The sequence below is a fragment of the Petromyzon marinus genome, chromosome 70, assembly GCF_048934315.1.
Source record: "Petromyzon marinus isolate PM22_M1 ecotype Great Lakes invasive population chromosome 70, UKy_Petmar_22M1.pri1.0, whole genome shotgun sequence".
NCBI classification, from domain to species: Eukaryota; Metazoa; Chordata; class Hyperoartia; order Petromyzontiformes; family Petromyzontidae; genus Petromyzon; species Petromyzon marinus.
This window is the reverse complement of record NC_133736.1, coordinates 5,272,603-5,295,934: the sequence shown is the minus strand read 5'-3', so window position 1 is coordinate 5,295,934 and position 23,332 is coordinate 5,272,603. Positions and strand designations below refer to the sequence as shown.

Genomic DNA, 23,332 nt, shown 5'->3' with positions numbered 1-23,332 from the left:
GCCGGATCGAGGGGGCTAAGCGGGCGCGGCATGGGCTAGAGAAGAGATGGAGTGATGTGGTACAGGAGGACATGGAGCTGAGTGGACTTGCCGATGACTGGTACCAGCGGTGTCAACATCGGCCTCTGTGGAGGAGGCACGTGAAGGACGCTACTGGGCAGTTGGAGGCAGTCGCCCTCCAACAACAACGGCGGGCGGAGGAGCAACGCTCAGAACAACGAGCGGAGCGTCGGGTGGCTAAAGCACAGCAGGTTGGTACAGTAGGGGGCACAGGTGGTGCATCAGCCAGTCATCTCAGTCAGTCTACCCGTGGCACCACCTGAGTCTGCCCCGTGACCTCCTGCCAGCTTGGCACAAGCGTCGTGGTGACGTCACCGCCACTTAGTGGCGAATGGCGGTTGTTGTTGTTGTGTGTGTGCGCGAGTGTGTGCATCACCCCTCACCCGACAGGTATATGGCCCTCTCCACGGCCTGTGGCTGAGCAAAGCGTGAGTGTGTGAGTGTGTGAGTGTGAGTGTGTGTGAGTGTGTTTATGAGAGTGCGTGAGTGCGAGTGTGTGAGTGAGTGTGAGTGAAAGTGTGTGTGAGTGTGTGTGTGTGAGAGTGTGAGTGAGGGAGTGTGTGTGAGTGTGTGTGAGTGTGAATGAGTGTGAGCGAGTGAGTGTGAGTGAGTGTGCACCACCCCTCACCCGACAGGTATATGGCCCTCTCCACGGCCTGTGGCTGAGCAAAGCGCACGTGGGCAAAGTTCTTCTTCCCCTTGCGCAGGGCCGTGAGCTCGCCGCACTTCTCAAACACCTCGCGGATTGTCTCCTCGCTCGCCGCCTCCGGCAGGCCCCCCACAAACACCGTCTTGCAGCCGGGGGGGCGCTCGCGCAGGGACGGCGGGGGCAGGTCTGGGGGGGGGCGGGGGGGGTGGAACGACGCGACGCGGTGACGCGGTGATGCGGTGACGCGTTCCACCGCGACGCGCCGACGACGCGGTGGTGGTGACATCATAGTAGTGGTAGTGACATCATGGTGTTGGTGGTGGTGGTGGTGGTGACATCATAGTAGTGGTAGTGACATCATGGTGGTGGTGGTGACATCATAGTGGTGGTGGTGACATCATGGTGGTGGTGGTGACATCATGGTGGTGGTGGTGACATCATGGTGGTGGTGACATCATGATGGTTGTGGTGACATCATGGTGGTGGTGGTGACATCATGGTGGTGGTGACATCATGGTGGTGGTGGTATCATAGTAGTGGTGGTGGTGATGACATCATGGTGGTGGTGGTGACATCATAGTAGTGGTGGTGGTAACATCATGGTGGTAGAGGTGGTGACATCATAGTAGTGATGGTGACATCATGGTGGTGGTGACATCATAGTAGTGGTGGTGACATCATGATGGTGGTGGTGACATCATGGTGGTGGTGACATCATAGTGGTGACATCATAGTAGTGGTGGTGACATTATAGTAGTGGTGGTGGTGACATCATGGTGGTGGTGACATCATAGTAGTGGTGGTGACATCATGGTGGTGGTGACATCATAGTAGTGGTGGTGACATCACGGTGGTAGCGGTGGTGGTGACATCATGATGGTGGTGGTGACATCATGATGGTGGTGGTGACATCATGGCGGTGGTTGCGACATCATGGCGGTGGCGCCGATGACGGCGCCAGCGACGACGGTGACATCATGTTGGCGATGATGTCACGGTGGCGGTGATTGTGGCGGGGCGGTGGCTGTGACCGCGGCGGGGATGATGTTACGGTGCTGCTTGCAGATGACGGTGGCGGTGACGGTGACGCCGGTGACGCCGGTGACGGCGGTGACGGCGGTGACGGCGGTGACGGCGGTGACGGCGACTTCCCTTACTGGGATTGGGTGGGAAGAGAGTGCAGTTGGTGCAGTGGATGATCTCCTTGGGCTGCTGCTGCTGCTGCTGCAGACCGGGAGGCATCAGCTGCTGCTGGCAGAAGCTCTGGTAGACGTTCATGCCGGCGGTGAAAGCCATGGGGTCGAAGCCGGAGTCCATGCCAGGCGGTGCCGAACCCAGCAACCCTATCCTGGGCTCGAACCCGGAACCGGCGCCGCCGCCGCCGCCGCCGTCCATGCCTGGGGAGTTTCCACAATCCGGCGAAAAGCACCAGCACCACCACCAACGTCACCACCACCACCACCACCATCTTCCGCCACTGCCACCAACGTCACCACCACCACCACTATGACAACCACCACAACGACTACGACCACCACCACCACGACCACCACCATCACCACCACTACCACAACAACAACAACGATCACCACAACCACCACATACAGCACCACATCCACAACCATCGCCGCCAACACATTCACAACCACCAACGCATTCACAGTCACAACCACCAGACTCACCACCAACACACTCACCACCAACACACTCACCAACACCACATTCACCACCACCACACTCACCACCACCACACTTACCACCAACACACTCACCACCACCACACTCACCACCAACACACTTACCACCACCAACACATTCACAACCACCAACGCATTCACAGTCACAACCACCACACTCACCACCAACACACTCACCACCAACACACTCACCACCGCCAACACATTAACAACCACCAACACATTCACAACCACCACACTCACCACCACCACACTCACCACCACCACACTCACCACCACCACCACCACACTCACCACCACCACCACACTCACCACCACCAACACACTCACCACCTCCACACTCACCACCGCCAACACATTAACAACCACCAACACATTCACAACCACCAATACATTCACAACCACCAACATATTCACAACCACCAATACATTCACAACCACCAACACATTCACAACCACCACACTCACCACCAACACATTCACAACCACCACACTCACCACCACCACACTCACCACCACCACCACACTCACCACCAACACACTCACCACCAACACACTCACCACCACCAACACACTCACCACCAACACATTCACAACCACCACACTCACCACCACCACACTCACCACCAACACACTCACCACCACCAACACACTCACCACCACCAACACACTCACCACCACCAACACATTCACAGTCACAACCACCACACTCACCAAGGTGATGGATATGATGGTGGTGAGTGTGATGGTGGTGGTGAGTGTGGTGGTGGTGAGTGTGTTGGTGGTGAGTGTGGTGGTGGTGAGCGTGGTGGTGGTGTGTGGTGGTGGTGAGTGTGTTGGTGGTGAGTGTTGTGGTGGTGTGGACGTGGTGGTGAGTGTGGTGGTAGAAATGTGGTGCTGGTGATTATGGACGTGGTGGTGGTGGTGAGTGTGGTGGTGGTGATTGTGGTTGTGTTGGTGCTGGTGTGTGTGGTGGTGGTGGTTGTGGACATGATGGTGGTGAGTGTGGACGTGGTGGTGGTGAGTGTGGTGGTGGTGAGTGTGGTGGTGGTGAGTGTGAACGTGGTGGTGGTGAGTGTGGTGGTGATGGTGGTTGTGTTGGTGGTGGTGGTGAGTGTGGACATGGTGATGGTGGTGAGTGTGGTGAGTGTAGTGGTGGTGAGCGTCGTGATGGTGATTGTGGTGGTGGTGGTGGTTGTGGACATGGTGGTGGTGAGTGTGGACGTGCTGGTGGTGGTGGTTGTGGACGTGGTGGTTGTGGACATGGTGGTGGTGAGTGTGGATGTGATGGTGATTGTGGTGGTGGTGGTTGTGGACATGGTGGTGGTGAGTGTGGTGGTGGTGGTGGTGAGCGTCGTGATGGTGATTGTGGTGGTGGTGGTTGTGGACATGGTGGTGGTGAGTGTGGACGTGGTGGTGGTGATTGTGGTGGTGGTGAGTGTGGATGTGGTGGTGGTTGTGGACATGGTGGTGGTGAGTGTGGACGTGATGGTGATGATGGAGGTGAGTGTGGACGTGATGGTGATTGTGGTGGTGGTGGTTGTGGACATGGTGGTGGTGAGTGTGGACGTGATAGTGATGGTGGTGGTGAGTGTGGACGTGATGGTGATTGTGGTGGTGGTTGTGGACATGGTGGTGGTGAGTGTGGACGTGCTAGTGGTGGTGGTTGTGGACGTGGTGGTGGTGGTGGTGGTGGTTGTGGACATGGTGGTGGTGAGTGTGGACGTGATGGTGATTGTGGTGGTGTTGGTGAGTGTGGACGTGCTGCTGGTGATTGTGGTGGTGTTGGTGAGTGTGGACGTGCTGCTGGTGATTGTGGTGGTGTTGGTGAGTGTGGACGTGCTGCTGCTGCTGCTGGTGGTGGATGTGACACCCACCGCCCATACCCATCATGCTGGCCATGTTGGCCATCTGCATGGCGTCCGCCCAGCCGCCCAGCGGCCCTACCCCCTCCTCCATGTCCATCATGAGGGCCGGCTCACGGCCCACTGCTCACACACGCAACAAAGACAAAGGTCCCCCGTGTAGCCTTCACGCAACGCCGGGGGCAAGTGCTGCTTGTGGCGAGTGGCAGCAGCAGCAGCAGCGGTGGCTATGCAACGCCGCACACGCTGGCACGCGCACACACACATACACACACTCACACACACACATACATACATTCACATACACACACATACACACACATACATTCACATACACACATACACACACATACACACACACATACACACACACATACACACACTCACACACATACATACATACATTCACATACACATATACACAACAACAACCGCCATTCGCCACTAAGTGGCGGTGACGTCACCACGACGCTTGTGCCAGGCTATGTGCACCGTGAGGCCACGTGAAGTGTCGAACGCCCGCTGGCAGGTCACTGGGCAGACCCAGGTGCCACGGGTCGACTGAAATGACTGGCTGATGCACCACCTGTGCCCCCTACTGTGCCAACCTGCTGTGCTTTAGCCACCCTGCGCTCCCCTCATTGTTCTGAGCGTCGCTCCTCCGCCCTCCGTTGTTGTTGGAGGGCGACTGCCTCCAACTGCCCAGTAGCATCCTTCACGAGCCTCCTCCACAGAGGCCGATCTTGCCACCGCTGGTACCGGTCATCGGCAAGTCCACTCAGCTCCACGTCCTCCTGTACCACATCACTCCATCTCTTCTCTAGCCCGTGCCGCGCCCGCTTAGCCCCCTCAATCCGGCCAAACAAAAGCTGTTTCGGCATGCGGTGGCTGGGCATGCGGGCTACATGACCCAGCCATCGCAGCCTTGCCTGCCGGAGGAGCTCACCGATGGGACCCTGCCCAGATCTTTCAAGGATTTGTGAGCTCCTCACACAATCCAGTCTGGTTAAACCCAGGATGGATCGTAGGCAGGCCAGCCTAAATGTTTCTAACCGGCGAAGATGTTCCATTAAGGGGGTCCACGTTTCGCAAGCGTAGAGAAGGGACGGAATGACCGTGGCCGAGAAGACCTGAAGCTTCGTGCGGAGCAACATACACACACACTCACACACGCACTCACATACATACACTCACACACTCACATACAAACACTCACACACACTCACATACACACACTCACACAAAGACAAAAATCCTCCATATAGCCTTAACAGACTGTAGGGGCAAGTGCTGTTAGCGAGCACCTATGAAGGCCGGAACGGTACACGAGGGGGTGGGTGGCCAGCACCACGCCCGACCGCCTTTGTCTCCCCAGTGGCGATGTTTACCACTACACACCGCACCAGCTACTCATTTGAGGCCGAGTCGACCTAGGGAGGACCCAGGACCGGTTCAGGTAATCGTCGTGGCCGTGAGCGGGAATCGAACCTGGGTCGCCGGGTTCATAGCGCAGCGTAGCGCTAACCGCTACACCACCGCACACATACACAGAGCCAGCAGCAGCAATCATCGCCACCCCCTGACGGTGAAACCACCCCAGCTGCTGGTGCTGCGTCTGTGAAACAGCAACAGCAGCACCAGCAGCAGCGTCTTCCTGCGTTGACGATCGCGCTGTGAGTGTGTCACACGGGGACAGCTGCCGCTGGGGGTGCCCCCTCCCTAGGCTACGCCACGCAGCAGCAATCATCGCCACTCTCTTTGAGGGTGAAACCACCGCAGCTGCTGGTGCTGCGTCCGTGAAACAGCGGCACCAGCGGCTCTGCCTTCCAAGGGGGAACTCAATTATTGATCACTCGCTCTACTACCCGGCTTCGATTAATACACGGCCTACGCGGAGGGTGGGGGAGGGGGGGGGATGCGTGACGTCAGCAGGCGCGCCGCCGCGTGACGTCAGCAGGCAGGCCGCGTGACGTCAGCAGGCACTCCGCGTGACGTCAGCAGGCACACCGTGTGACGTCAGCAGGCACGACGCTGTCGCGTGCGGGTGACATCACATCTGTGACATCATGGATGTGACGTCACAGATGTGACATCACAGATGTGACGTCACAAATGTGACGTCACAGATGTGACGTCACAGATGTGACGTCACAGATGTGACGTCACAGATGTGACGTCACAGATGTGACGTCACAGATGTGACATCACCGCTCACTCGCCGTGCAAAATACATCCATTATTGCGCCCCCCCCCACCCTGCCACCCACCCCCCCCAAAACACAAAAGTCTATTTTTATACTTTTTTGCATGGTGTACCAGTCTGGAAGCTACCCGCATGGCAAATGCCAAGTTCGCCGCGTGTCGGGAAGTACGCTGAACATCCCCAACAGACGCACACAATCACAAAATTTCCCTCTTTTTTTTTTTTAAATATATATAGATATAGATACGGATAGAGGCGGGCGCCTGCTCAGGCGTTAGATACAAACGCGTCGTCAAGCCCCGCCACGGCTCCGTCAAGCCCCGCCACGGCTCCGTCAAGCCCCGCCACGGCTCCGTCAAGCCCCGCCACGGGCCCGACACGGAGCTAGGCCTGGCTCGCTCCTGGCACGGCACCGGCGCGGCCCGAGTGATGGCAGAGCAAATCCACCGCGACATTCACAAATCGGAGCGAGCGCGACGCTTCGCCAGCAATCAGCGACCCCCGGCGTCAGCGGTCGACAGGCAGGTCCGCGGAGAAGCCCCCCCCCCCCCGCTGCTGCTGCTGCTGCTGCTGCTGCAGTGGCGGTGGTGGTGGCGGGTTTCACGGTGCCACGCGTGTGTGTGTGTGTGTGCGTGTGTGGATGTACAGTCGCGCCCCGGGACACTTCCGCTTGGGAATGCGGCGAAACCTTACCCGCTTTCCGCGAATGTTTTGCGAGACGATTTTAAATGTGTTCTAGATTTAAAGCTTTCGTGACTGCTAGGATCCATAGCTCTTTGGTTCTATTGGGTAAAGTCACGTAGGTAAAAAAAATAATAATAATAACAAAAAATCACGACGTTTCGGCCACAACACAAGCGGCCTTCATCAGGTGAAGGGACGAGACTGTCTGGAGGACAGCGCTGGAGTGAAAAAGCCACGATCTGTCCTACCAGACAGTCTCGTCCCTTCACCTGATGAAGGCCGCTTGTGTTGTGGCCGAAACGTCGTGAGAATTTTATTATTTTATTTTCACCTACGTGACTTTACCCAATAGAACCAAAGAGTATGGATTTTAAAAGATGTTTCAGTGAATATTAATTTGATGAGCGGGGCCGATGGGTTCGGAATAGATTTTAGTTGTTTTTTTTAATTATCACAACTTTCTGTATTTAACGTCGGAAGCGATTCACACCTTTGAGTTCTCACGCCGGCATTAGGTTATTTCGAGCGGTTCATACTTTGGTGGCGTCACGTGCTAATGCTCCATCACGTGTTGCGAATCTATTACACGGTGACTACTGAAAATGAAGCTCCGCTTTAAAAAAAAAAATGTTGAACGGCAACTGGACATTTCCCCCCCCCCCCCAAAATCGTCCAGCCCTACCGTACACACCGCAGCCCGCGCCTCGCGAATCGACCGCGTGGGCGAGGCAACGGTCCGCCACGCGGCCTCGCAAGCTCTGCCGGGCACCTGCCAAGGGCAAGCGGGGGCACCATGACGGCTGCTGGTGGAGACATGTGGCCCGCACGCCGCCCCTGGGTGCCGATGTTTTGACCGCACGCCGCCCCGGGTCGACTCGGGCCTCGGGGGCCAGGGCCAAGGGGCCCCGGGTCGACTCGGGCCTCGGGGGCCAGGGCCAAGGGGGCCCCGGGTCAAGGGCCCCGGGTCGACTCGGGCCTCGGGGACCAGGGCCAAGGGCTCCGGGCCAAGGGGCCCGGGGTCGACTCGACCGAGGCCGAGTCGACCCCGGGGACCAGGGCCAAGGGGCCCCGGGACCGATTCTGACCGTCGTCATCGTCGTCGCCATCGCCGTCGGCGGTGTCGGTGTTGTCGGTGTTGTCGGTGTTGTCATCGTCGCCGGCGGTGGCGGTGTTGTCGGTGTTGTCGGCGTTGTCATCGTCGCCGGCGTTGTCGGTGGTGTCGGCGTTGTCGGCGTTGTCGGCGGTGTCGGTGTTGTCGGCGGTGTCGGTGTTGTCGGCGGTGTTGGCGGTGTCGGTGTTGTCGGTGTTGTCGGCGTTGTCGGCGGTGTCGGTGTTGTCGGCGGTGTCGGTGTTGTCGGCGGTGTCTGTGTTGTCGGCGGTGTCGGTGTTGTCGGCGTTGTCGGCGGTGTCGGCGGTGTCGGCGTTGTCGGCGTTGTCGGCGTTGTCGGCGGTGTCGGTGTTGTCGGCGTTGTCGGTGTTGTCGGCGTTGTCGGTGTTGTCGGCGGTGTCGGTGTTGTCGGTGTTGTCGGTGTTGTCGGCGGTGTCGGTGTTGTCGGCGGTGTCGGTGTTGTCGGCGGTGTCGGTGTTGTCGGTGTTGTCGGCGTTGTCAGCGGTGTCGGCGGTGTCGGCGGTGTCGGTGTCGGTGTTGTCGGTGTTGTCGGTGTTGTCGGCGGTGTCGGTGTTGTCGGCGGTGTCGGTGTTGTCGGCGGTGTCGGTGTTGTCGGTGTTGTCGGTGTTGTCGGCGGTGTCGGTGTTGTCGGCGTTGTCGGTGTTGTCGCCCGCGAGCGGGACTCGAGCTCAGGTTGCCGGGCCGCGGGCGCGGTCACCGCCGCCGCGGGAGCCAACCGGAGTGCGGGGAGAGAGAGGTCACGATGTTGACTACCTCGCCTGGTATACAGGAGGTCGTGGGGTTGATCCCGACCTCCGACCCCTGCTGTATATTTAGAGTTTTCGTGTCTCTCTCTCTCTCTCATCCTCATGATCATCACGGTGGCTAGAAGATGTTAACTACCTCGCCTGGTATACAGGAGATCATGGGTTCGATCCCGACCTCCAACCCCTGCTGTATATGTGGAGTTTGCGTGTCTCCCTCTCTCATCCTCATGATCATCACGATGGCTAGGGGATGTTAACTACCTCGCCTGGTATACAGGAAATCGTGGGTTCGATCCCGACCTCCGACCCCTGCTGTATATTTGGAGTTTGCGTGTCTCTCTCCCTCATCCTCATGATCATGGTGGCGAGGAGATGTTAACTACCTCGCTTGGTATACAGGAGATCGTGGGTTCGATCCCGACCCCTGCTGTATATGTGGAGTTTGCGTGTCTCTCTCTCTCATCCTCATTATCACGGTGGCTAGGGGATGTTAACTACCTCGCCTGGTATACAGGAGATTGTGGGTTCGATCCTGACCTCCGACCCCTGCTGTATATTTAAAGTTTGCGTGTCTCTCTCTCTGTGATGGTCGCGTTGATTTTTCTCCAGGTCATCCGGATTTATTCACCTCCACGTTTAGAATCGCGACTAACGGCCAAACGCGTTTCCATGTCACCGTGCGCTAACCGGTTGCTGTGTGTTGGAGAGTTAAACCCACTACTACATTTACAATTCGTTACTAGTACAGCACTAACCGGTTGCTGTGTGTTGGAGAGTTAAACCCACTACAACATTTACAATTCGTTACTAGTACAGCACTAACCGGTTGCTGTGTGTTGGAGAGTTAAACCCACTACAACATTTATAATTCGTTACTAGTACGGCACTAACCGGTTGCTGTGTGTTGGAGAGTTAAACCCACTACAACATTTACAATTCAATACTAGTACGGCACTAACCGGTTGCTGTGTGTTGGAGAGTTAAACCCACTACAACATTTACAATTCGTTACTAGTACAGCACTAACCGGTTGCTGTGTGTTGGAGAGTTAAACCCACTACAACATTCACAATTCGTTACTAGTACAGCACTAACCGGTTGCTGTGGGTTGGAGAGTTAAACCCACTACAACATTTACAATTCGTTACTAGTACGGCACTAACCGGTTGGTGTGTGTTGGAGAGTTAAACCCACTACAACATTCACAATTCGTTACTAGTACAGCACTAACCGGTTGCTGTGGGTTGGAGAGTTAAACCCACTACAACATTTACAATTCGTTACTAGTACGGCACTAACCGGTTGGTGTGTGTTGGAGAGTTAAACCCACTACAACATTTACAATTCGTTACTAGTAGTACTAACCGGTTGCTGTGTGTTGGAGAGTTAAACCCACTACAACATTTACAATTCGTTACTAGTAGAGCACTAACCGGTTGGTGTGTGTTGGAGAATTAAACCCACTACTACATTTACAATTCGTTACTAGTACAGCACTAACCGGTTGCTGTGTGTTGGAGAGCTAAACCCACTACAACATTTACAATTCGTTACTTGTACAGCACTAACCGGTTGCTGTGTGTTGGAGAGTTAAACTAACTACTACATTTACAATTCGTTACTCGTACAGCACTAACCGGTTGCTGTGTGTTGGAGAGTTAAACCCACTACTACATTTACAAGTCGTTACTAGTACAGCACTAACCGGTTGCTGTGTGTTGGAGAGTTAACCCACTACAACATTTACAATTCGTTACTAGTACAGCACTAACCGGTTGCTGTGTGTTGGAGAATTAAACCCACTACTACATTTACAATTCGTTACTAGTACAGCGCTAACCGGTTGCTGTGTGTTGGAGAGTTAAACCCACTACAACATTCACAATTCGTTACTAAGTACAACACTAACCGGTTGGTGTGTGTTGGAGAGTTAAACCCACTACTACATTTACAATTCGTTACTAGTACAGCACTAACCGGTTGTGTGTGTTGGCGAGTTAAACCCACTACAACATTCACAATTCGTTACTAGTACGGCACTAACCGGTTGCTGTGTGTTGGAGAGTTAAACCCACTACAACATTTACAATTCGTTACTAAGTACAACACTAACCGGTTGCTGTGTGTTGGAGAGTTAAACCCACTACTACATTCACAATTCGTTACTAGTACAGTACTAACCGCTTGCTGTGTGTTGGAGAGTTAAACTCACTACTACATTTACAATTCGTTACTAGTACAGCACTAACCGGTTGCTGTGTGTTGGAGAGTTAAACCCACTACTACATTTACAATTCGTTACTAGTACAGTGCTAACTGGTTGCTGTGTGTTGGAGAGTTAAACCCACTACAACATTTACAATTCGTTACTAGTACAGCACTAACCGGTTGCTGTGTGTTGGAGCGTTAAACCCACTACAACATTTACAATTCCTTACTAGTACAGCACTAACCGGTTGCTGTGGGTTGGAGAGTTAAACCCACTACAACATTTACAATTCGTTACTAGTACAGCACTAACCGGTTGCTGTGGGTTGGAGAATTAAACCCACTGCTACATTTACAATTCCTTACTAGTACAGCGCTAACCGGTTGCTGTGTGTTGGAGAGTTAAACCCACTACAACATTTACAATTCGTTACTAGTACAGCACTAACCGGTTGCTGTGTGTTGGAGAGTTAAACCCACTACTACAGTGACAATTCGTTACTAGTACAGCACTAACTGGTTGCTGTGTGTTGGAGAATTAAACCCACTACTACATTTACAATTCGTTACTAGTACAGCGCTAACCGGTTGCTGTGTGTTGGAGAGTTAAACCCACTACAACATTTACAATTCGTTACTAGTGTAGGGGTGCTATGGGGAATAAACACATGGCACGGGAAGGTGTGGTTCACCCACACCTTGGTGGCTACAACAACGTCCGCTAAGGCTCCAGTGGGTATAAAGTGCGGGGAGCCAGGGAGCTCGAGGCAGAGTGTGGGGCCCGAGGCTGAAGCAACCAGTGAAGAAAGAAGGCCAGCTAGGTGAGACCCTGGAACGCCTGTGACCGCTGCCCTTTTCAGGGCCGGCACAGCAAGCCAGTGGTTCGGCCCCAGAGCCCCAGAGTCAGAGTCCTTCTAAGGGCCGGTCTGGTCGGCGGGGTGCCAAGATCTGTGCCTAACCAGGGCCGGATCTGATAGCCTCTCTTAGAGCCCTACCAGGAGGAACTGGGAGCCTAGAGCTTAGGCTAGAGAGCCTGGGGTGTGTTCCTGAGTTATACGGGTGGAGGGGCCGCTACCCCTTCTAGTGTAACCCTTGTTAAGGTTTAAATAAATAGTGCTGCTTCTATTCTGCCGTCTCCGTGCCCTGGAACCCACTACAACTGGTGTCAGAAGTGGTCTTAAAATGGACACAAGGAGTACAAACCGATCACAGGAACCCCAGGAGGAGGACGGCTCGCCTGGGATTGCGCCAGAGGCCGCGGCCGACGATCCTGGGATGCCCCAGACGCCCCAACAACAGCCGCCGCTGGAGGAGTGGCCGCCGATGGAGGACGGGTTGCAGGCGGCTCACTCTCGACTGGCTGAGCTGCTGTATGCCGCGGCTTCCACGCTGGAGGAAATCAACCGCGTGGGGCTGCGGGCGCAAAGGCGGCAGAGAGACGAACGCCGTTCAACGGCCATTCCCGCCGAAACACAGCCACCAGATTTCGGATTTGCCGCCATGACAGTGTCCGCCACGGCGATTGGAGGGTCGCAGCTCCACGTGGACGCTGTGGGCCAATCAGCGGTGGTGACGTCATCACCAACGGACACCCGCTGTCAGGACCAATCGGCGGGCGCATCGTCATTACCTGCGCGACCGCCGAAGGGTGTCCCCAGCCCCTCTATCACCGGCGGAAAGGCCGGAGATGGCGCGCGGCACCTCTCAGAGACGAAGCCATCGTTTCAACAACGCCTGCCGGTGTTGAAGGAGTTCGTTTCAGACGGCGGCGACTGGGGGGCCTTTCAACACCGCTTTCTCGCTCATCAAGAGATGGCTGGCTGGACGGACAATGAGGCGTTGAGTGCGCTACCGGCCATGCTGGACGATGACGCCCTTGCTACGCTCATCACAGCTCCCAGATCAACGCGATCTACGCTACAGTCGGCGCTCCAGGTCCTCACCATAGTCTACGGGCCATCGTCGGACTGCCGCAAACTCTTCCACGAGCGGTGCAGGGGCCAGAAGGAGCCACCGCTGGCGTATCGCACGGCTCTCCTGGCCCTCGCAAAAGCGGCTTTCCCGCGGATGGACGGCGAAGGGGTGGACACGATGGTGACGGAGAAGCTCCTGGCGTTGGCCCAGGAGCTACAGATCGTCATCGTCGCAGAGGAAAACGCGGACATGTGCTCCTTGCGGGCAGCAAGACACATCCACGCGCACCAGATAGCGCAGCGTCGATCACCTCTCGTCCCCAAGGGCGCAGCTGCGGTGTGCGCTGGGACGCCGACCATCCCCCCCTCCGAGGAGGTCTTCGCGGCGATTCGCCCGGTGGAGTGGAGATCCGGAGGGAGGCCGGCTCGGACAACACTGGATCGCCAGGAGCACCCCAAGGCGCTCATCACGTGCTACAACTGTGGCCGCAAGGGCCACGTGGCTGCGGAATGCCGGGCGCCTCGTCAATGACAGCCGGGACGGTCGGACGGCGCTCCAGCCTACAGGCCTCCGCATCGCAACCCGGCAAGTCGCGGCACCCCAAATGCTCGGCCTGTGCACACACCTGTCCCCACCTCGCGCGTTTCGGTGTACGGGCCTCGGGGTACGCCCATTGGTTTGTTGGGTGGCGGCGGGGTCGAGAGGGTGCTCGGGCCGGGGCAGTGGACGGAATTGGCCCACCGCATTGTTGCTGCGTCGGCAGGCTCGTCCGTGGTCGCGGGTCGCATTGACGGGGTCGAGGTGCGTATCCTCTTCGATACGGGAGCTTCGGCGACCATTGTGTCAGACTTGATTTATAATATTCTTCCCGGTCAAAGCCGCCCCTTGCTCCCAGTCAGCGTTCCGTGTTACGCAGCGAACGGGGGTTCGCTGGGCATCATAGGCCAAATTCGAGCACAAATTTGCATTGGCGATATCAAACTCTCCGGGCCGATATTAGTCTCGTCCTCGCTGGCGGTTCCGTGCTTGTTGGGGACGGACTTTTTGGGCAAAATGCCGATTAAAATTCTAATTGATCAGGGTTGCATCGAGCTTCCCTCGGGCCGACGGGTAACATTCCTGCCTTCCCCTGTCACCTCAAGGGCAGCGTGCGCGTCGATACAAGCGTTCGTCACTCGGACGGTGCGTGTACCTCCCGGGGCGCAAATGCTCGTGCCCCTTCGCTTGCGTCGGCCTTTCGTGCCCGGTGTTCTGGACCAGGGAATTCTGTTAGGGCACTCGAGGGCTGGGGAAAACGGGCTGGATCTAGTGGCCGCTCAAACGCTCGTTAAGGGGAGCGATGACCCGTTTATCCTCGTCCTTAACGTTGGCGTACAGACGGCCGTCGTTCCTCAGGGAACTGTGCTCGCGCACGCGACGCCGGTCCCCGTGGTAGACACGGTTATGGGTAATGTGGGGACCGATCCTCTGGCTCAACCGCATTCTGAGGGGGACGATAGTTGGATGGACGCACTATGTTCGGGCACGAGTGATCTGTCCGACTCCCAGCGTGCTGGCCTACGCACCCTTCTGACGGAATTTTCCGATGTCTTTAGTAAACACAAATATGACATTGGGTGCACGAAATTGTTGCGTCACCACATTGACACGGGTGACAATGCCCCGGTACGCCAGAATCCTTTTCGGTTAAGTCCGGCCGAAAAAGATCATGTCAAATCGGCAGTGGATGACATGCTGGCTGCAGACATTATAGCCCCTTCCACCAGTCCATGGGGAGCACCCATAGTGCTTGTCAAAAAGCACGATGGGTCCTTGCGATTCTGTGTGGATTTTCGCCGCCTTAATAAGATCTCCGTGGCCGACGCGTATCCACTTCCCCGGATGGACGAATCTCTGGATGCTCTGGCTTGCGCACGTTTTTTTTCTACGTTGGACTTGTTATCCGGATTCTGGCAACTCCCATTGGATCATGAGTCCAAGCCAAAGACTGCGTTTCGCACACCACACGGCCTATTCCAATTTAACCGGTTACCTATGGGATTACACTCCGCTCCGGCGACATTTCAGCGCCTTATGGAACTGGTTTTGGCTGGCTTACAGTGGAACGTCTGTTTGATCTATCTGGATGACGTCATCGTGTTCAGCAAGACATTTGACGAACACCTTTTGCGCTTGCACGCCGTGCTGCGAATTTGAAATTTAAGCCGCAAAAGTGCCACCTGCTACGGGAATCCGTACGCTATTTGGGGCACATCGGCAGCCGCTCGGGCATATCCACCGATCCCGCAAAGACGCAGTGTGTCAGCTCCTGGCCAGCCCCCACCCCGGTGGCTGAGGTCAGGAGTTTCATTGGATTTGCGTCTTATTACCGGCGGTTCGTTGCGGATTTCGCGACCATTGCTAAGCCCTTACACGCTCTGACGGCGAAGGGAGTGAAATTTCACTGGGGCCAGGAGGAGGAGGTCGCTTTTTGTTCCCTTCGCGACGCTCTCGTGCGGGCCCCTCCATTGAGCTACCCCGATTTTTCGGAACCCTTCCTGCTCGATACAGACGCCAGCAATACGGGCATTGGGGGTGTGCTCTCACAGGTGATCTGTGGTGTGGAACGCGTCGTGGCTTATGGCAGTAGGGTTTTGTCTCCGGCGGAACAGAGATACTGCGTCACGCGTCGGGAACTCTTGGCTATTGTATTTTTTATGCAACAGTATCGCCCATACCTGTACGGTCGGCATTTCACTGTCCGTACGGACCATGCGGCATTACAATATGCCTTGCGGGTGACGCAGCCTTCGGGGCAATTGTCCCGATGGCTCGAAATCCTTCAGGATTATGATTTCACGACCACATATCGGAAGGGTGCTCGGCACACTAATGCGGATGCGCTGTCTCGCCTGCCGCCCGCCTCAGATTGCGCTTGTCTCAGGGGATCGGGGCGTTGTAAGCCGCCAGAGGATAGCCCCCCCCTTAGATATCCCGGTTCTCGCTGCTGCCACTGAGGACCCCTTGCCTGAGGGTCCTGTCGGGGAGGGAGGTGCGGACTCCTTGCTGGGGTTGTCCGTTGCGGAATGGGGGCGCCTCCAGATGGAGGACGCATCCCTCCTCGCGTTGCGTCGTCGCGCAGGGGGTTCCGTGCGGGGGGTCGCGGGGATTGATTTGTACGGGCTGCTCCAGGGGCTCCTAATGCATTGGGATGGGAGGGCCTGCCGTCACAGGCTTGTGGTGCCATCCGCTTTGCGGGGTAAGGCCGTTTGGGCCGCACACGAGCGGCTTTTGCACCTGGGGACCCACAAGACCCTTGCCGTGCTCCAGCTGGATTTCTTCTGGCCGGGTATGGCAAGGGATGTGGATGACCTCCTGGGTGCATGCACTCAGTGCGCCCAACGAAAACCACCAGCGAAAGGCGCCTGCCCACCGCTACAATCTATCACGGTCTCTCGGGTTAACGGAACTCGTTGCACTCGATATATTGGGGCCCTTCCCTGCGACCCCTACGGGTAACAAGTACCTGCTGGTTGGCGTGGAATATTTCACCCGATGGCCTATGGCATGGCCTCTCGCTAACCAGTCAGCAGCAGCCGTTGCCGAGGCCTTTGTCCAGGGCTATGTCCTCGACAAGGGTGCTCCCGAACAGCTGCTGACTGACCAAGGGAAGAACTTCTCTGGCGTCCTTCTGCACGAGGTGTGTGCGCTTCTTGGTACGAAAAAGATTCGTACTTCCCCCTATCACCCACAAACCGATGGCATAGTGGAGCGGCTGCATAGGACGCTCACATCTATGTTGTGTCACCAGGTGTGCGACTCCCAGACCGATTGGGACCTTCACATTCCGGGGGTTTTGGCCGCCTATAGAATGGCTCCTCACGCGGCAACCGGCTTCTCGCCGTTCTTTTTGATGTACGGTCGCGACGTTGACCCACCAATTGCGACTCAGCTCCGCGTCTCGGAAACCAGCAGAAAATCGAAATTGGCCGACCACGTTAAATTTAATATCCTGAGGTTGACCGAGGCGGGGGAGGCAGCGGCCCAAAACTCTTCCTCTCGGCAGAAGGCCAACGAGAGGTTGCGATCGCGCCAATCACGCACACATGCGTGGAAGCCAGGCGATCAAGCCTGGCTGCACTGCCCTCAGGTGCCGTTGGCGACCTCGGCGAAATTGTTGCGGCCTTGGAGGGGCCCTGTGGTTATTGTGAAGGTTATGCGGCCGCAGTGCGTTCGTATCCAGTGGGGGAAACGCCGCTGGTACGTACACCCCTCGCGTCTGAAGCCGTTTGTGGCGCCGCGCGTCCCTCCACCACATTACACAGGCCGAGCATGTGATGTGTCCGCTGACTCCCGGACGGCGTCTTCGTCGCCTGCCCCTGATGCTTCGCTAACTGTTCCACCTTCAGGCGCCTCAAGAATGACGGCTTCCAGCGCACCTGCGCCACCCGGTGGGGACGGAGTTTGCCCTTCCGGGGTGACGGAAGACGGTGCACCTGCACAGCCGGTGCCCACTGCCGGGCCGACCGGACCCTCCCCCTACGATGGACCCGCAAAACGGACTCGCGCCAAAACGCGCCGCTTGTTGTAATAATGGTTCTTGTTACTCTTGTTGTTCACTGTTAAGTTTTCTTGCTGCGTTGATGGGGGGGGGGGGTACAATGTATATGTGTATATAGTGTAATTTTGTATAGGTGCGTTGGGTTATTTATTGGGGTGTTCGTTCTTATGAGGCACGCACGGATGGGGGTTTGTTGTGTTTATTGTTCGAGTATTGTTGCAGCCGGGACGGCTGCGGGTTACACGGGAGGGGGTGATGTAAGGGTGCTATGGGGAATAAACACATGGCACGGGAAGGTATGGTTCACCCACACCTTGGTGGCTACAACAACGTCCGCTAAGGCTCCAGTGGGCATAAAGTGCGGGGAGCCAGGGAGCTCGGGGCAGAGTGTGGGGCCCGAGGCTGAAGCAACCAGTGAAGAAAGAAGGCCAGCTAGGTGAGACCCTGGAACGCCTGTGACCGCTGCCCTTTTCAGGGCCGGCACAGCAAGCCAGTGGTGCGGCCCCAGAGCCCCAGAGTCAGAGTCCTTCTAAGGGCCGGTCTGGTCGGCGGGGTGCCGAGATCTGTGCCTAACCAGGGCCGGATCTGATAGCCTCCCTTAGAGCCCTACCAGGAGGAACTGGGAGCCTAGAGCTTAGGCTAGAGAGCCTGGGGTGTGTTCCTGAGTTATACGGGTGGAGGGGCCGCTACCCCTTCTAGTGTAACCCTTGTTAAGGTTTAAATAAATAATGCTGCTTCTATTCTGCCGTCTCCGTGTCCTGGAACCCACTACACTAGTACAGCACTAACCGGTTGCTGTGGGTTGGAGAGTTAAACCCACTACAACATTTACAATTCGTTACTAGTACAGCACTAACCGGTTGCTGTGGGTTGGAGAATTAAACCCACTACTACATTTACAATTCCTTACTAGTACAGCGCTAACCGGTTGCTGTGTGTTGGAGAGTTAAACCCACTACAACATTTACAATTCGTTACTAGTACAGCACTAACCGGTTGCTGTGTGTTGGAGAGTTAAACCCACTACAACATTTACAATTCGTTACTAGTACAGCACTAACCGGTTGCTGTGTGTTGGAGAGTTAAACCCACTACAACATTTACAATTCGTTACTAGTACAGCACTAACCGGTTGGTGTGTGTTGGAGAGTTAAACCCACTACAACATTTACAATTCGTTACTAGTACAGCACTAACCGGTTGCTGTGTGTTGGAGAGTTAAACCCACTACAACATTTACAATTCGTTACTAGTACAGCACTAACCGGTTGCTGTGTGTTGGAGAGTTAAACCCACTACAACATTCACAATTCGTTACTAGTACAGCACTAACCGGTTGGTGTGTGTTGGAGAGTTAAACCCACTACAACATTTACAATTCGTTACTAGTACAGCACTAACTGGTTGCTGTGTGTTGGAGAGTTAAACCCACTACTACATTTACAATTCCTTACTAGTACAGCGCTAACCGGTTGCTGTGTGTTGGAGAGTTAAACCCACTACAACATTTACAATTCGTTACTAGTACAGCACTAACCGGTTGGTGTGTGTTGGAGAGTTAAACCCACTACAACATTTACAATTCGTTACTAGTACAGCACTAACCGGTTGCTGTGTGTTGGAGAGTTAAACCCACTACTACATTCACAATTCGAGTACCGTGACGTTTCGCCAGTAATTACGACCGGCATCATCAGGCGACAGCCAGAGTTGTGGATAAATCCTGCTCCCGTTTCCTTCTTAAAAATCACCTTCCGTCTTATATTTACATACACAGCGCCGAATATCCGAGGCGCTCTGCACAGGGGACGGCGTTACGGGAGAGGGAAGTTTGGTGGGAGCGGCAATTGGAAGCTGGACGTGGCGACGGTGCTTCTCGCTTCCCGCGCGCGGGAGGGGGGCGGAGTTTGTTCGAGTGCAAGGGGGCGTGGCGGGGAGGAGGAGCTGAAAGGGGGCGACTGCTCGCAAGGAGAACGGGGGGGGGCGGTGACGACGGTGAGGAGGAGCAGGAGGAGGAGGAGGGGGGTGGAGCTGGAGGGGGGGCGGAGATGGAGAGGGGGGTGGAGCAGGGGGACGAGGGGGGCGGAGCTGGAGGGGGGGCGGAGCTGGAGGGGGGGCGGAGCTGGAGGGGGGGGCGGAGCAGGGGGACGAGGGGGGCGGAGCTGGAGAGGGGGGCGGAGCAGGGGGACGAGGGGGGCGGAGCTGGGGGACGAGGGGGCGGGGCTGGGGGACGAGGGGGGCGGAGCTGGAGAGGGGGGCGGAGCAGGGGGACGAGGGGGGCGGAGCTGGAGAGGGGGCGGGGCTGGAGAGGGGGGCGGAGCGGAGAGGGGGGCGGGGCAGGGGGACGAGGGGGGTGGAGCTGGAGAGGGGGGCGGAGCAGGGGGAAGAGGGGGGCGGAGCTAGAGAGGGGGGCGGAGCAGGGGGACGAGGGGGGCGGAGCAGGGGGACGAGGGGGGCGGAGCAGGGGGACGAGGGGGGCGGAGCAGGGGGACGAGGGGGGCGGAGCTGGGGGACGAGGTGGGCGGAGCTGGCGAGGGGGGGCGGAGCTGGCGCCAAGCGTGAAAGTTCCCCGCTCCCCTGCGGACGTACTGTGGTGGCCAACGAAGCCGTGGCTGGGTCCCAGCAAGGCCTGCTTGGACCACACGCCGCCGCCGCCGCCGCCGCCGCCGGCACCACCGGCACCACCGGCACCACCGGCACCACCGGCACCACCGCCACCGCCACCCACGGCCATTTTCCCTGCCGCCCCGCCACCACCTCCGCCCCCCGTTGGGGGGCTGCCGCGCTTGGCCGCCGGCGGCGGCGGCGGCGGCGCTTTGGCGGGCGACATCCTGCGCTTGCGCGAGCGGTCGGGGGCCGGATCGGGGGGCCCGTCGGCCCCCTCGATCACCACGGGACCCTTGGCGTGGTTGAACTGCAGCGGCTCGTTGTTACGGGCCGGGTCCATGGGGCCTGCGGGGTGGGGGGTGGGTTGGTGGGGGAGCAGGGGGGGGAGGGGGGAGGGGGGAAGCAACGATGGTGACATCGATGACGACGATGACAATGACGATGACAATGACGATGATGACAATGACGACGATGACGATGATGACGATGACGAAGATGACGAAGATGACGACGATGACGAAGATGACGATGACAGTGATAATGATCACGACAATGACGATGACGACAATGACGACAATGACGACAATGACGACAATGACGAAGATGACGACGACAATGATAATGGTCACGACAATGGCGATGATCACCACAATGGCGATGATCACGACAATGGCGATGACAATGACGACGGCGACAATGACGACAGTGATAATGATTACGACAATGACGATGACAACAATGACGAAGATGACGACGACAATGATAATGATCACGACAATCACAATGGCGATGACAATGACGACGACAATGACGACGACGACAATGACGACGACGACAATGACGACGCGGATTACGTGGACGGCGTTGACGACGACGCGGATGACGACAAAGACGAGAAAAGGCCAAAGGTCGTAGTTCCAAACGTAGCGCAACCATCGGCCAAAGTCCGCCGTGTCCGCCCCCCTACGAGTAGACGCACGGTCCGGCGCGGCGACTCTTCAGGCCTCTCGCCGACGGCCCCCCCGACGGCCTTCGGCACGGCCTCCTGACGTACCGCCCCCCCCCCCAAGACAAGACACGCGGGGCGGCACCGGTGCAGGGCGGCAACGACGCACCGGTCCTCGGGCAACAAAAGCGCTCGAACCGAAACTTTAATCGGCTCGACGGAATCTTCCGAGGTCGCGACGCGACCCCAAGGGTTCATCCGGCCGGCCCGGAAGTCCGTCCGAAGTATGCCGACGGCGACTGCTCGCAAGGAGGGCCGACGAGAGAGAGACGCAGACTCCAAATATACAGCGGCAGCAGGCATCCTCAGGGTCGGGATCGAACCCACGACCTCCTGTGTACCACGCGAGGTAGTCAACATCTCCTAGCCACCGTGATGACGATGAGCGAGACACAAACTCCAAATATACAGCAGCAGCAGGCAGTCATCAGGGTTGTGATCGAACCCACGACCTCCTGTGTACCAGGCGAGGTAGTTAACATCTCCTAGCCACCGTGATGACGATGAGAGAGAGACACGCAGACTCCAAATATACAGCAGCAGCAGCAGGCAATCATCAGGGTCGGAATCGAACCCACAACATCCTATATACCGGGCGAGGTAGTCAACATCTCCTAGCCACCGTGATGACGATGAGAGAGAGACAGACACAAACTCCAAATATACAGCAGCAGCAGGTAGTCATCAGGGTTGTGATCGAACCCACGACATCCTGTGTACCAGGCGAGGTAGTTAACATCTCCTAGCCACCGTGATGACGATGAGAGAGACACGCAAACTCCAAATCTACAGCAGCAGCAGCAGGCAGTCATCAGGGTCGTGATCGAACCCACGACCTCCTGTGTATCAGGCGAGGTAGTTAACATCTCCTAGCCACTGCGGTGACCCTGAGTACGTGCCACCCGCGGCGCTGAGCGGGGGACCCCACAACACCGCGGGGTTGATCATTGACGCCGCTCGCCTGCAAGTGGACAGTAAAGCTGTAAACTTTTATTTCACCAGTTGTAAGGCCCCCAGGGAGACCCATAGAGACGCACAGAGACCCATAGAGACCCACAGAGACCCATAGAGACGCACAGAGACCCATAGAGACCCGCAGAGACCCATAGAGACGCACAGAGACGCACAGAGACCCACAGAGACCCATAGAGACCCAGAGACGCATAGAGACCCACAGAGACCCATAGAGACCCATAGAGACGCACAGAGACGCATAGAGACCCGCAGAGAGCGATAGAGATGCACAGAGACCCACAGAGAGCGATAGAGACGCACAGAGACCCATAGAGATCCACAGAGACGCATAGAGACCCATAGAGACGCATAGAGACCCGCAGAGAGCGACAGAGACCCATAGAGACCCTTAGAGACCCACAGAGACCCAGAGACTCATAGAGACCCACAGAGACCCATAGAGACCCAGAGACTCATAGAGACCCACAGAGACCCACAGAGACCCACAGAGACCCACAGAGACCCACAGAGACCCACAGAGATCTAGAGACTCATAGAGACCCACAGAGACCCACAGAAATGCAGAGACTCATAGAGACCCACAGAGACCCAGAGACTCATAGAGACCCACAGAGACCCATAGAGATCCATAGAGACCCATAGAGATCCATAGAGACCCATAGAGATCCAGAGACTCATAGAGACCCACAGAGACCCAGAGAGATCCAGAGACTCATAGAGACCCACAGAGACCCACAGAGACCCACAGAAATGCAGAGACTCATAGAGACCCACAGAGACCCAGAGACTCATAGAGACCCACAGAGACCCATAGAGACCCATAGAGATCCAGAGACTCATAGAGACCCACAGAGATCCACAGAGATCCAGAGACTCATAGAGACCCACAGAGACCCATAGAGATCCAGAGACTCATAGAGACCCACAGAGATCCACAGAGATCCAGAGACTCATAGAGACCCACAGAGACCCACAGAGACCCACAGAGATCTAGAGACTCATAGAGACCCACAGAGACCCATAGAGATCCAGAGACTCATAGAAACCCA

General features: G+C 56.6%; 1 protein-coding gene across 4 annotated transcripts in view; it reads right to left on the bottom strand.

The window, feature by feature from the left end:
* LOC116957120 (uncharacterized) overlaps positions 1 to 23,332 on the bottom strand; it is a 76,548-nt gene that overhangs the window by 38,889 nt on the left and 14,327 nt on the right. For 2 of the 4 annotated variants that reach the window (XM_076055217.1, XM_076055215.1), the window contains exons 2-5: positions 20,285 to 20,647; positions 4,284 to 4,394; positions 1,867 to 2,106; positions 689 to 895 (exon numbers count right to left, since the gene is read on the bottom strand). In XM_076055217.1, the coding sequence (XP_075911332.1) occupies positions 689 to 895; positions 1,867 to 2,106; positions 4,284 to 4,394; positions 20,285 to 20,642 (916 nt within the window). In that variant the 5' untranslated portion in view covers positions 20,643 to 20,647. The remainder of the gene's footprint in view (positions 1 to 688; positions 896 to 1,866; positions 2,107 to 4,283; positions 4,395 to 20,284; positions 20,648 to 23,332) is intronic. The other 2 variants (XM_076055216.1, XM_076055218.1) reach the window with 2 other exon arrangements.